This window comes from Calidris pugnax, unplaced genomic scaffold (assembly GCF_001431845.1).
Source record: "Calidris pugnax isolate Ruff unplaced genomic scaffold, ASM143184v1 scaffold27, whole genome shotgun sequence".
NCBI lineage: Eukaryota > Metazoa > Chordata > Aves > Charadriiformes > Scolopacidae > Calidris > Calidris pugnax.
In genome coordinates this window covers 12,230,189-12,245,177 of record NW_015090893.1, presented here as the reverse complement: position 1 = coordinate 12,245,177, position 14,989 = coordinate 12,230,189, and the positions used below count along the sequence as shown (strand labels likewise).

The 14,989-nt window shown below is 47.5% G+C and overlaps 1 protein-coding gene across 4 annotated transcripts in view; it reads right to left on the bottom strand.

Moving 5' to 3' along the window:
* Window positions 1-8,889: 8,889 nt before the first annotated feature.
* GLRA1 (glycine receptor alpha 1) overlaps window positions 8,890-14,989 on the bottom strand; it is a 38,947-nt gene continuing 32,847 nt past the window's right edge. The window contains exons 7-10 of one of the 4 annotated variants that reach the window (XM_014948305.1): window positions 14,678-14,892; window positions 13,854-14,000; window positions 9,752-10,062; window positions 8,890-9,125 (exon numbers count right to left, since the gene is read on the bottom strand). In XM_014948305.1, the coding sequence (XP_014803791.1) occupies window positions 8,969-9,125; window positions 9,752-10,062; window positions 13,854-14,000; window positions 14,678-14,892 (830 nt within the window). In that variant the 3' untranslated portion in view covers window positions 8,890-8,968. Of the gene's footprint in view, window positions 9,126-9,747; window positions 10,063-13,853; window positions 14,001-14,677; window positions 14,893-14,989 lie in introns of those variants that run through there. The other 3 variants (XM_014948306.1, XM_014948307.1, XM_014948308.1) reach the window with 3 other exon arrangements.

Here is a 14,989-nt window from a genome sequence, read left to right as displayed (position 1 = left end):
CTTGTTTTTCATTACTCCTCACCTCAGTTTTAATATAATAAGCATGATATGCTGTACACCGTGGTGGGATGTGAGTAGACAACACGGTCCATAAAATGTCACTCTCCACAATGATGTCACGCCTGTTTATGGCTGTTGTTTGGTCTCGGGTGGGTGGTTACAAGCAGCTGCTCGGGTCAGGCTTGTGCATCTTCGGGGTTCAAGGGCCGCTTCCAGAATAGCGTTCGCTGATGCCTTAGGGTTGGTAAACTGCGATGAGATGCGCTGGGACCTTTGCATGTCAGGCCATTTTTGGGTGAAGTCCTTAGGGTGTTGCTTCGTCTTTACATCTCTCTACAGATCTCTTATTTAGCTGAAGTTCTGCTGTGTCTCAAATGCAGGTGTGAATGGCTTTTAGTGCAGTTGCCTTCTACTTCAGTTCTTTTGAAACGGTCATCTCTCCCCTGCAGCTTGGGAATTTCATGAAAGAAGAGGTGAGCTCTGGCCATGATTAGTGCTGTCAGTACACTGTGGCCAAGCTCAGGAACCACACAAACTTATCTTTTTTTTTTTTTGCGTATGAATTCCATTTTGCAGGCAGGAACCACACAAACTTATCTTTTTTTTTTACGTATGAATTCCATTTTGCAGAAGGCTTGAGATGCTCCAGGTGGTGTGTTTTTCAGGATAATTAATTCCAGATGTGAGTGAAGTCACTTGGCCTCTGTGCCTTGATGTTGGTGTCTGTCACCTGGGCTGTGGCTGGGCTGTCTCTCCTGAGCTGCTGCACCAGTCGCAGGGAGCGCGGGGCTGGTTTTCCAGTGAGATGCTCTGGTGTTGCGCTGAGCAGCAGGACGGAGCTCAAAGGCAGAGTTCAAGTACAACAGGTCGCTCTTCCCAGCGAGGGGAAGGTGGATTACACACCTGCCTCCTAAATTCTCACATAACATCACTGTTTGGACCTTAATGTTTATTTCCCAGAAATTCCAATTAAGATATTCTCAAAGCTGACAGACCCCCAAATTAAAATCTGCTGATTTGACCTGATTTAAGGAGGGATTGATCAACTGTGGTTCTGAAATGCTTGTGTCTTTCAACTGCCCCATTGAGTTCAGTGACCCTGCTCAGTGCTGGAGAGCTGTGAAGGGGGCATCAGCCCAGGGGTGGAGCTGCTGTTTTTATGGTTCTCTGCTTGGAGCAGGTTAATTTAGAGATTTGTCAGCTTAGTCCATGCTGCTTCTGAGCTTATTTTCCCTGCTTAGTTCTGATCTAACCCTGGAATTGGTAGAATACAAGTATTTTCAACAGAAACATGAACAGTTTTGGGAAGAAGGGAACAGTACAGGTTCAGTCTAAGCAAAGGCAGAGCAGCAGAGTGTTTCAAAGCCCTTGTTGGGTGGTTTCCCCAGCTGAAGGTAAAAGAACTTTTGCTCCTTCTGCCCAGATTCTGCTGGGGCATTCTCTAGCTGAGCATTTCTTCTAGAGCTGAGCTCTACTGCTGTGCCCAATAGCACTGACCAAGAAAATAAGGAGAGGATATAACAATAGTTCATTAGCAGGTTTTTGTTTGGCATACATTTATTTATTTATTTAAATAGCAGGATTGATGGCAAGTGGATGGATGCATCTGGGCAAGGACTTGCCAGGATTGTTTATTATACTCCTGCCTGTGAAGGATGTACTGGTGTCCCTCACCTCAGCGTGTTCAGCAAGATGCATTTCCAGCACTGTTCTTACAGATGCTGCCCTGTTCTTCCACTTCTTGCTGGTTTCTTGAGCTTTATTTTCAAAGGTGACACTGCCCATGCTGTACAGTATTTCCCCCGTGGTAGGAGGACGAGTCAAGCCTCATGAACTCTTTCCCAACCCCTCAAAAAACAAGCAACAGTATTTGAAGCCTCAACTGCCAGGAGGACCACATGGGCTAGGGTTGTGACTGACTGCACTTAGCACACTGAGGAGCAAGTGCTACAAGCTCCTGTGCCTTCTGTTCCTGTGCATTCATCTGTTTTTCCTTTCCCATGGCTCTACTCTTAGGTGGCGAGCTGAACTGAAGACTCCTCTGTTTCTAATGCTGCAGCCTCAGAGGAGCAGAGCTGATCTAGAAGCTGTTGTCACAACACACTTGTTTCCATCTGTGGACATCACAACCTCCAGAGCTGGCCCTGCTCCTCAAGGGCCTGCATGTTGGTTCTTTATCCCATCACAAGCAACTCTGATAACGATACTTTTAGAAATGAGTAAGTGTGGACCCAGGAGAGGTGGCTGAGGCACCGCCCTTGGCACAACCTGTTTATATTGCATAGCTTTAGTTCAACAACTGTCAGTGTTTGGGGAAGAGGTATCAAGCAAGAAACACTGAAGCCCAAGCCCCAATTCTGCTATCGCTAGAAGTCATTGCATGTTGTTCTTGGTGATTTAAGCAACACCACTCTCAGGCTTCCCATGTAATTGTGACTGTGGAGGTGTTGTCACTGCAAGGTTGGTTCAAGCTCATACCTGGAGCTGTAATTTAATGCCCAAATTCTGTGGTGTGCTAAACCCAGCCAGTTACATGTCTTTGTCAGACAAGAAACCCATCAGTACCCTAACATCACCAAGTGCCTAATAAGGTGGACGTGTCCTCCCACAGTCCCACCAGGGAAGATGACTTCAGCGTGCTACAGTGCTGAAGACACTTCAGTACTGGGACCAGCTCCCCAAAAGCCCTGGCAGCAGAAGCTCTGCGTGAGCTCTACATCCCCCAGACCTGGCAGCTCCAGGCCACCTCTACCTGTCCCTGCTTGTGCCAAGCTTGGCTCGCCTGCCGTAGCAATGACACACTGGTAGCTCTGAGACAGAGCACGTAGCTGACGGCGGTACCTCGTGGCCCAGCCAGGTTCAGCCAAGTTCCCTGGGTAGGTGAAGAGGATGTCCTTGTTTGGCTTAAGATGCTTACGCAATTCAAGTGGCAAATCTATAAATAAAAGCTAATTTCAAGCCAGGCTCTCTTGTTCATGGTAGTATCATCCTGTGTCCAGGAGAAGAAGGATGATTTTTGTACTGGAAGCACCAACGTACTTGACCTCTCCTTGCTGAGAACTGCTGCTGTTGGGGAGCTGCTGAGGTCCCTCTCCCTTGTGCTTTCTGTGACTAGATTCTTACTGTCGACAGGAGCAGTGGCAGCACTAAGCACAACCTGTGACCCCCAGCAGAGATGCTTTGAGTGCTGATGGGATGGTTGAGCTAACATGAAGCCGTCTCTGCCTTCCTCCAAAGTGGCAACATGCCCTTGTGCTGAACCTGTTCCCAGTGCGTGCACACTCCTTGTGCATGGTCTGGGTCAAACCCTGCTTTACCCATCTCCAGTGCTGCTGGGAACCAGCCTATCCCTGGATGGTCTTCAGTGCTCTGTCTATAATAGACCCGGGAGCAGGGATATCACAAAGATAAGATTCCATTGCAATTTCTACTCAGAAGCCTGGCAGTAAAGTGCCTGAAGGTTGTGACTGAGGTTTGCTAGACTTGATGGTCACGATTGCTTAATACAATCTCATCATTTCTGCTGCCAGCTTTGAGTCTTGCGTCATACCTGTTCGCACTGTCTGCCTTGAATGCCAGGAGAAGACAGTGGTGTGGCATGCAAACAAACCTCTCCTATTGCTTTTCCTTCCCCTTCTCTTCTAGTCTGTGCCAGGATCCTCATTTGATAATTCAACCGGTAATTGCCTCTGCTGGGTGCTGAAATCATCCCTCTCTTCACAGATTGCCATCTGACTTGTGTCCTCTACCATCTTACAGTACCAGGGCCTTTGGACCTTTGCTGGCACCATGATGCTGGGACAGGGTGAGCGAGGGTGGAGATGAACCAGGAAAGCTGATGACTCTACAAAAAGGTCAGCCTTCGTGTGTAGGGGGTGCCTGATCTGAGGGAGGTCACAGCTTGGGATTCCTCACCCTGACTAAGCCCCAGTATCTCCAGTCCAAGCTGTGCACTTCAATCTTCCCTCAATATGGGATCACCCGAGGGCATCACCCAGGGGCTGCCCATCCCAGCAGTTATTGAGAATGACTCACGTAGCACAAGCAGTGTCTCCCCACGGGCTGCAGGCAGAGCCTGGAGCAGCTCCGAGCAGATGCCCTGTGCAAAACACACAACAGCTCCTTACACATGACCTGGTTCACAACAGCTTATTTCTTCTGGGGGCCTCTGCTGCACGCCACAGCAGGAGACAGACTAGAAGAACCTGGTTTCCAATAAACAGCTGCTCTATAGCTGGGTCACTGGAAAACATGGAGCCCCACAGGGATAATAGCCAAAATGTCTGTCTAATTTCTTTGCTGCTGCTTTGCTTTCTTACAGAGTGCAGTCAAAAGGGACCTCGTTGGCCACCCTCATGTTCTCCAGGAGACCTCTTCATGCATAGGCTTTGCTGTGGGAGCATTTCCCCACTAACTCTGTTACCCTGCCCACTTATGAGGAATAGTTTTTTTTATTCACATATTTTGTCCTGTATTTTCCAAGGTACCTATCTGTGCCAGGCTCTTCAAATGTTGCAGATATAAGGAACTTGCACCCATAGAAATGAAAGTTAGGCAGAGAAAGAAGGGAGATGAACACAGCAAAGTACAATATGCTTGAACAAGGTAACAGACTTGTGGTGTAGATTCATGTGAGCAAGAGAGATGTGTAACTGCACTTAATAAATAGCTGTTAAGGAGAAGATGAGGGGATGGGAAGATTTAAAGGACCTAAATTAATTTTAAAGATGCTAAGATTAACAAGTATTAACTTCTGCATTGGTGCTCGTCTTAGCACCCTGAAGAACAATCAAGTTTCTCAGTTTTCTACTTAAATAGAACACTATCTCCATACAAATGATACAAATCTTCCTAAGCAGGAGCAGCACAAGATACCCTTTACATCTCCCTTTGAGAAGAAGACAGGAAAGTGTCTGGGCTTTCTAAAAGGGAAGGGATCAGATACTTCTTTCACTGAACTGGGCTCTGTGGGATGCTCCAGCAGGGCAGGACCTGCTGCTTGCAGTTGCCCAGATGGGAGATGCATGGTATCCAGCTGGCAGGTGGTGACCCCAGACCTGCAGCTGCCCTGGTAGGATTGGGTTTTGAGGGAGAAAAGGTCCAGATTGCACTATCCACTGCTGCCAGTGGCAAGGTTTTGGAGTAAGGAATAGGGTATTGAAAGAGGTTGTCTGTCTTTGGCACGGGGATAAGAGCTATGTTTTATTAAGGAATGGTAGTACCGTACAAAAATATGATTGTATAAAATCTGTGAAAAATATGGCACCATTTAAAATAGCCTTTTCTCCTTTCATATGTTCCTTTCTTTTTAAAAAAATATGTACTCTAAATACTTCTAATCTCTTTTCCACCAGCATTAGGAAACCAAGCAAGGTCTTCGAATTGCAGTTGAGAGAAAGGACAACCAATAATGTAATTTAAATGGTCTTTGACTTGCCTTAAAATTAAAGATCTTCAGAAGAGGCAGAAGAAAAAAACCCAAACCTTCCAGGAAAGTCGGGAAAACAAACAAACAAAATGTTTCTGCTCACAGGAAGTGAGAATATTCAGCACTAATGAAATAGTTTGTGTCTTTTAGGAACAAAGTCCCTCAGTCTTGACCAGCAAAGGCTTCCAGGACAGGAGGAACAAGAGCACCAGCAGAGCCAAGAAGCGAATGACCCTGCCCGTGCATTTAAAGGCGAGTTGGTGCTTTGCCAGGGTCAAGGCTGAGCCTTGCAGTCTCTGGCAGACCTGGTCTGTCCTGGACCCTCTTCGGCACCTCTGTTAGATTTTCATGGAAAGCTGCTTTAATCAGGAATTAAAGTGGGAAAAACTTGCCTATCTGACCAAAAAAAAAAAACAAACAGTAAATTTATCCTGATTTTTATCTTTTTCCATCGTTATATTTATACCTAAAGAAAAATAATTCCTGCTCATGAAGTGATACATTTCCAGCAACATCTGGAAATACCACTGTTTGGGATAAAGCTATATTTTTTTCCAGAGTCCAAGTGAATTAGGACCCCATTTTGTCTCTTTACTGCTAGACGGACTTCTTTTTTATTCAGAGGTTTGGCTCCTGAGCCTCATTCTTAACAAGAGCTAGCACTTACCGAGTTAAATTCCATCAATATGCCTGGAAGTTACCCTGCAATATCAAATCCTGTATGTTCTTCCTAATAAATGTAATTGCTGGCACCGTTAAAGCAGCCTACTTTGAAGATGAGATAGGTTATCAAAGCAAGCCGTGTTGCAACAGAGAGGTTAAACACAGCCTGGTACAGATGGAGAAAAATGTTTGATTTTGAACACGGCGCAGACTTGCTAGGGGCTCCTGGGACATTCTAAGGTCCTGTCGACGTGGTGAAAGTGTCTGGCAGGACGTCTGTGGGACAGCTATCTCAGCACCGTCAGAGCTTTGCCAAGACCTCAGCATGTTTCGCGTTGGGATGCGAGTGCCGCTCGCCGTCACCGTACAGACAGCCCTGGGGCTGGAAAGTGGCCCGAATGGAAACTGGCTGCTTAATGAACAGAAAATAACGCTGCTTATGGTGAGCATCCAACGTGCCCAGCGGTTGGCAGAGTCAAACCGGATGCAAAGGCAGGCTGGTAAGCGTGTAATTCTTATTTCAGTCCCTGTACTCCCATGGGCTCCACAAGGAGCTGAAGTGCTTCTGTATGAGCAGGAAGCACAAGCATCTTTCTGATGATTTCTAGTCCCTAATTTGCCTTCCTCAGTGCCAAGAAGTGACACTGGAGCTCCACTGAAGCAGTAACTGCCAGCTTATCTGCATCTCCAAGCAGCAGGTCTAGGAGGAACCGTGGGATTCCTCTTTGGTCTTGAGGCCCTTCTCTAAGCTGGAGCAGAATGAAGTCAGGTGAGAAACTATTCCTTCTCCTTGCTCTGGTCTTGCCCTTGGGATGCAGGATCAAGACTCCGTTGGGTGGGAGGAGGTTGTAAGGGATTTGTTAACAACCTGCAGGCAACTCTGTAGAGCATCTCCAGTTAGGAAGGAAACCTGCAGCCCTGGTGAGCCATGGGGAGACTGAGAAGTTGTGTGAACCACAACCAAATTGCCCGACCCCTGAGTGCAAGATCTGGGCGTCGAGGCAGAACCTTTTTTTTGCCCAAATGACAGCGATTTGCGGTTGTTCCCCTGCGTGAGCGAGGAGCCACGGCGCGTGGGCTGCCAAGCCTCTGCCTTGCTGCCGGGCAGGGAGGGGAATTCCCTGGATTTGCTCTTTCATCTCAGACAAGGACGCGCCGTTTAAAGCGATCGCACAACCCGCAGTTGGCACCACCAGCCGTCGCGCATGCAGGGAGAGTTCAATAATTCAGCAAGCAACACCAGAGCCAGGAGCGGATTTGGGCTCCAGCCAAGGCTCGGGAAGTTGTCCCAGCATCAAATAGCAGCTCTGCTCGACAGCTTGAGCTCTTCCCTCCTTGGGAAAGCACTGTCTGCCAGGGGAAGGAGAAATCCTCAGCTCACAGCTTTTCTGCTGCTCTGGTAGAGGCAAGGGGGAAGGGGCTGATGTACTGGTTCACACTGCTGCTGTGTGACCTTTCCCTGTCTCAGCAGTGCAAAGGAAGTCAGAAAACTAGGTGGCCTTTGCCAAAACATTAGGAAATATTGCCGTTTGCCCTAGTCCATGCAGTGACCATCATGTTTAAGTTTTTCCTCCTTTTTTTTTTCCCCTTGTTGTTCTTATCCTTTGTTTCTTTTTATCCCCTTGTTGTTCTTATCCTTTGTTTCTTTCTTTCAATTTCTTTTTTCTTTTTTCTTTTTTTTTTTTTTTTTAAATAAAGTGTATTTAGTGCTGGTGAAAGGTGCTGAATTGGCAGCCTTGGAAATGGGTGTCCCTCTGCCCAGCCCAGGAGAGCCCTGGTGCTTTTTCTGGGCACCAAGCCATTGCTAGGACAGCTCGCAGGTCCCTGTGCTCCCCTGTCCTCTCCCATAGCTGCCTCTGGTCACTGTGATTGGGACACCCATGGCTGAGTATAGGCTCCCACCTCCCATCCCAGGCGTGGATCCTGCTGACCTGGGCCAGACTGGACCTGACAGGGCTATGAACTGCTCCAGCTGCTATGGGGGATACAGCTTCTGCAAGCAGGAAGCTGTCTGTTCCTGGACCAAGCATCATCTCTTTGTCCTAGGTCAGCTGTGATCCAGTCCTGGGAGGGAGAGGAGGGAGAGTGGAAGCATCCCTTGGGTGCCACTTGTCCCTCTGCCTAATCCAGACCTGACCCCAAGTGCTTCAGTGCAGACTGATTGTCTCTTCCTTCACGCTTTCTCTTTCCCCCTCTCATTAAAGTGCAAACGAACACGACTCAATCACCCCGGGTGCTGTAGACCAGCTCACGCTCTGGGTCCCAGCGAGGCAAGTGGGGCATCAAGCCCTTCACTTACCCGTGCCAGCCCCAAGCCAGGCTTTCAAATGACACCCTGGAGGCTCTTGGTGTGTGTCCTCCCACCCCAACCGCCAGCCTGTGCTACCACTTGGCCAAAGGAAGACCCCTTTGCCACCCCATTCCCACCTCCCTCCCCCCTTTCCCTATCCCCACCAAACTGTGCCTGCCACTCCCCGGGGCGAAGCAGCCTGCTCCGTCTTCCCATCCATGTTAAAGCTAAATGCAGCACCAAAATAGATACAAAAATAGAGTTTTGGGTCCATCGGCCCAGATTCGCTATTAATATTACTGCTATGAAATGTCTGAAAATAAAAGCCACTCTCTCTGTACCCACCTTCCCGCCCCCCACCCCTTACCAACAGTATTGCCACTTGCCCTGTCCTGTTGCAACAAGGCATGAATATGCCTGTTTTCTCTATATTTTAAATATAATTTCTGCTTTAGCTCAACCAACACTTCCATCCCCCCATTGTAAACAAACATAGCAGAAAGGGGTTTGGAAAAAAAAATAGATCCTTCATCATTTCTAATGTTCTGAATAGTATTTCTGACTCCTGGGACAAGAATCCTGTCAGGTCATCTAAAAGGACAGGAGGTACCTGTGATTTCTGATGAAGGCCCTGATGTCCTTCTCGGGTTTCCCATTGGATGCTCTCTGATGGGGATGGAAGGGATAATGTATTTGCTTTCCTCTATCCAAAAGTCACAAAGTGTTTGATCGGCAAACCCGTGACTAAAAAAAGTAAATATATAAAATAAACAACCACCCAAACCCTCTTTCTTAAGTTTCCCTGTCTATCCAGTTTTCAAAGTGCAAAACCTAGAGAAGCATAGAATGATTTTCTTGGTTTTTTTGTTTTTTTTCCTTAGGGCTTTTTTCTTTTTTTTCCCCACGTGCTTGACTGGTATGGCCTTTCTATAGCAAAAGTCAGATAAAGCATAATTGCGGTCGTTTCTGCACATGGAATTATGAATCATTCCAGTGACTTGAGAATCTAAGCTGTTAATAGGCTAAAAAAAGTATTTTTTTTGTTTATCTTTTTTTTTTGATTGTTTTCTTTTTGCATTATAATTAAGCATGAATATATATTAATATATTACACTGCTTGGATTGCAGCTGGAGCAATCCAAACCTCCCTATGCTGTAAAACTAACCCCCACCCTGCACTCCCCAGATCAAGAGATATTTTTTTTTTCTCCTCCCTGTGCCAGTTATCTTCAATTCACATGATTAAAACCCCCCCTTTTTTTTTTTTTTTAGTAGATATTGCCACATTCTTAAATTCATGCATTGCTGCATTGCTATTGCACATATATAAAGGATTGCTCGCTCCCTCCCAGCTGCTCCCCTTCCCTCACTGGTTGTGCACGTCCTCTCTGCGGACGATCTTGTAGATGATCCAGTAGAAAATGTTGAAGATGAGGAACGCCATAGGGAAGCCGATGCGGGAGATCTTGTCGATCTTCTTGGCTCGTTGAATGAAGAGCTTTCGCATCTCCTCGGGGGAGCGGGACGGCGGGGGGACCGGGTTGGCCGTGTTGTTGTTGTTGGCGCCCTTGACGGAGATGCCATCCTTGGCTTGTAGGCAAGCTGGTCCCATCCCGTAGGCGGTGAAGTTGAACCTGCCTTCGCCAGCTTCGTCCTCCTGAAACAGATTGAGCATGGGACTCTACTTAAAATGAGATATAGACAGTGCACCCTCGCTATAAGGCTCTCCAATGATGGCTTCCTGCTCTGCAAGGGAAAGACACCTCTGTCATGCCCCGACCTCAGCACTCTTGGACAAACCCTCTGCTCTTGGGAGATCAGCCTTATAGAGGGGTGCCAGCTGCATGACGCACAGATGCAAATCAGGGGATTCAGGCACCCCATGGAGAACAAGACTGACTTCTACCCCACCAGCATCTTTGACATACTCATGGTACCGTGGTCATTTTTCCAATTGCATCCCCTGTTTTGCTTCTGCCTCTCCCTCCCCCCCGGCTCCTGTCAGCACCTTCTTTGCTCTGCCCGTGCTGTATCAGCTTGCCCAGAAGGAGTGGGCTCCATGTAACTCAGGTAGTCGAAGCCAAGACCTCCTACAGAGTTACATGGATGTGCAGGCGCCGAGACCTGTCCAGGAAAAGACCTCTGCAGGCAGCGTGCAACCAGCCCTCAGCTCGCCAGCCCACGGGATCCCCCGAGCCCCAAGGAAAAGACCTCTGCAGGCAGCGTGCAACCCCACGGGACCCCCCCGAGCCCCACAGACCCTCCCCACAGGACATCTTTTAGGTGAGGAACAGAAATGCCCTTCTGTGGGTCAACGGTAAGACTTGTGCTAATTCCAATTATTGAGCAAGAAAAAGAATTTATTTCCCAGTCTAAAGGCAAATGCTAATGCTGGTTTTTGGTGGAGGCCTTCCAGGTTTCTGAGAGGGTTTTAGCCCGATTTTATTGAACTCGGGGATGTGATAACAGGAAAAAACAAGTTTGGCCAAAGTAATACAACCAGTGATTTGCAGAGGCAGGGTCAGAACCCTGAGTCTCATGACCACGGGTCACTGAGGCTAATTGTTAGACCAATGGCAGTAATTATCTGTCATGGAGGCTGATCCACGCTGTGTCCACCAACACTGACCTACCTACTGGCCCCCTCCCTCGCAGCCCTCCTGCCAAATGTGCCCTGCTGCCCCTTCCTCTCTTCGTTGCAGAGTGTCTTTTCTGGATGGCCCCAGTACCAAGCAGGTAGCTGCATGGGATGGAGGCACCGTGCCAGGGGTCTGGGGTTGGAGGAGCAGGAGGAAGAGCACGCTGGCGTATCGGAGCAAAGCAAAACAACCCAAATAAAATCAAGCCGCTGTGTCCACCAACACTGACCTACCTACTGGCCCCCTCCCTCGCAGCCCTCCTGCCAAATGTGCCCTGCTGCCCCTTCCTCTCTTCGTTGCAGAGTGTCTTTTCTGGATGGCCCCAGTACCAAGCAGGTAGCTGCATGGGATGGAGGCACCGTGCCAGGGGTCTGGGGTTGGAGGAGCAGGAGGAAGAGCACGCTGGTGTATCAGCAAAACAACCAAAATAAAATCAAGCTGCCTTTGTTTTGGGTTTGTTTTTTTTTTTATGGTGACAAGTCAATGAGTTGTGTGACCTACCAGCATGTTATTTGTTTCAAACTCCTGGCTGAGGCAAATTTGCAGGCCTTTGGATAACTATTCCCTGTTCTGGTTGTGTCCCCTTGGAGTATCTCTGGTCCCTGGCAACTGAGACTTGACAATCCTCACATGTCTTTGCATCCTAGCAATGCCTCTGCAAGGAAGCAGTGCTCTGCTTGGGGAAACCGAGGCACCAAAAATTAGGACCCAGCTGCTCTCAGGGTTGGAGTGAGCTTCCTAGTCAATCTTTCTAGTCTAGCCCTCCCCTTCTTCCAGAGGGAAGGAGGTAAGAGGTGGCTCAGAAATGGAAAGGGCCAACTGAAACATGCAACAGGTATTTATTGGTTTGATTGTTATTTTTTAGAGAGGAAGAAAGACTCTTAATGGTGAGAATAAGCTAGCACCTTGCATCTAATGCTTAGGAAAGTAAGAAAAGTGTCTGGATTCACTTGTTATAATGCCAGATGGTGGCATGTTGTCCAGCACACTGAGCTGTGAAGAATGGCTGGTAGATTTTGATTTGGTCAGACCTAATAAATGTGGGCATGAGCTGGTCCTCTCCGCAGCTGCCTCCACCAGCACAGACTGCTGCAATGTCTCCCTTGTTTTTAGCCTGGCATGTCACACCTGAACTAGGGAGAGCCACCCAGACAAGTCAGGACATTAGGACAGAGCAATTAGGTTGGCTGGCAGCTGCACTAATCCATTTGCATATTTGCAGTCAGCTCTTCATTTTCTGATGAGCCTGCAAACCTTGTTCATTTTGCTTTTGCAAGTGTTTTTGTTTATGCTTTGTTCCAATTAAATTGGTGTGAGATTGGGCAGGGATTGTAATAGCAGCCTTGTGTTCAATGGAACATCTCTGGCAAATATCTTTTAAACTCATCTGTTTATTAGTGGCTTTTTTCTTATTGTTTTATCAACAGACCGATCTGCATACAGCAGCATGGATCCAGAGACAGGATGCCTGAATCTAGATGAAAAGATAAGTGCAATACGAGACACCCATGTTGGGTGGTTTTAGCTTTGGCTCTGTTAAGCAGACTGCATCTTCTGAACCAAAACTACCTCTGTTGATTTTGAGATGGCAGGGTCTTGCTCTGGCCAGACAAAATCAGTGAGTGCTCGTGGTCTCGTCTGTTACTTCTTTTCCCTTGTATTTGTCCAACACTTTTCATCCTTGGTCCCGACTGGGTTGGGGACAAGTGAGCATCTCCTGTTTTGCAGACAGGACAACTGAAGAAGAAAGGTAAATCTCCTTAGCCCCCACTGCCTCCTGGAATGGTCAAAGATCTCCAAGCACACACTGTGAACTGCTGAAGGACAGGTTAGAACTTGGGAAAGACTTTAAATGGCTGGAACAGTGAGGCAATATAATTGCTCTGGATGGGATGGACCACAGAGGACTCTTTAAGCTAGAGGGTAGACAAATACCTATGAGGAATATTTTAGGCAGACCTTTGTGGTCTCCTAGTGGCTTTCTTGAGATTACCATCAGCAAAATTGTGTATTTTTTTTTTTTTCTTATCAAATTTACTGTTTTTTTTCATGCTAGTTTGAGGGCAGCCTCTCACACCTGGTGCTGAAAATTACATACCACCTACCTGATTATACCAGTTAATTAAGGACAACTTTTAAGTGCCTTTGGTCTTATGATCACAGTCACTTTAATGTTTCTTTCTAGTGCACCCTGTAACCTGAAATCTTCCCTGTGGTACCTCAACCCCAAAGCTAGTAGAGTCCAGGCTGCAGGAGATGTGTGTCTGTGTGATGCATGCATGCTCGGGTTGGTGTCAGTCATGGCAAATAAGCATGGAGCAAGGCTCAGGCTGAGAATAATGCTCTTTCCTTCCGAGAGGAATTTGCAGTCAGTCTGAGAAGCAGATGCTTTCGAACACGGAGATGACAGAGACAAAAGAGGTGTCACTTACCTCCGGGCTAATGTAGGCTGCCTTGTTGTGGAGGATGCTGTTCTGTGATAGACATCCCTCACACCTCCCTGCCTGCCTCCACCAGCCCTCACTGTGTCTTCTGAAGAGAATAACTCAGGCCAGAAACATTGCTGTGTGAAAACTGTTCTGTTGAGAACAAGCCTTTCAGCTTAGACCACTTGGCTAGTTAGCAAAAACCAGCCTGCTAGACACGTGAGGTCAGCAGACTTTTAGAAGAGACACAATTCATTGAGGTAGACCTGCTTTTTGATGTGTGACCCTCCTTAACATCTGACTATACTGAGGACTTCCCTGGGGGCTAGTGGCTTGGTTCAGTTGACCATGCAGTGATGTTCTGCTGGGACAGATTCCAGCCATGTCCTTCATGCTTTATGTATTACCTTATGGTGCCTCCTCTTCCTTCTGAACCTGAGCAGCTCTTTGTGCTGCCGAGACACGAAGTTGACGGCAGCGTACTCTAGAAGTGCGGAGAACACAAACAGCAAGCACACAGCCATCCAAATGTCTATGGCCTTCACATAGGACACCTAGGAGTCAGAGAGAGTGACTGAGATGGGGTGTCTTCTTCACCCAAATGCCTTTTTGTTTCCCATTTTACATGTTACTCCCAAGGTCTTTGAAAGGAGTTGATCAAGCTATGCTAAGGTTGATTTCAGCTCTTGGACACCACAATCTAGCTCATTTAACATGAATGTATTATTAGGCCAGTGAACTGCTCCTGGGCTCTTAAGTAGCAATAATTCTATAGTTTTTAATTTATCCAGGTCTTGGTTGTGATGGTTTATATGCAGGGAGAACAGTAATCCAATCTGACCACACCAGAAGGCCTTCATTACAGAGAAATTCATTACTACTATAAAAGTATGATGGTCAAGTGGGTAAAAGCTAGAATGTAGAGTGCATATCCATGTGTGGTTTTTGAAGGGGTTTGTAATGTACGGAGATCCCAGCTACAGGGAACTGTGGTGGATCGTGGGCTGAATGCTGAATCTTAGGAGAAGTTCTGCTGCTAGTCATAGAAACCCTGCTAAATTTTTTGCAGGAGGGGACTGGAATTTGTGCTGCTTGCCCTTAAACTGGAATGGGGGAAGGCAGCAGAATGCCTTTTGTGTTGAGGAGGATGATTTTTTGTGGTGAGTTACTTATGTGCTGTTCTCAGAGAGAGCACATTTCCACCCCCAGTGAAGATAAGTGCATTCCTTACCTTGGGCAGTGATGCTCGGGAACCAGAGCTCTGTGTGGTCATAGTGAGCACTGTGGTGATCCCCAGCCCAACACGAGCAGGTGCAGCATCCATATTGATCCAGAAGGAGATCCAGGACAGAATGACAATAAGGAGGCTGGGAATGTACATCTGGATCAAGTAATAGCCCATCTGCCGCTCCAGGTGGAAACGAGCTTCTATACAGGTGAACTTGCCTGGGAAGGATGGGAGATACATGGAAGATCACTGGTAAGGCACGGTGAGCCTCCTGTTTTCAGCTATTGTCTGGGGACTTTCCTTGCATTGCCTAGA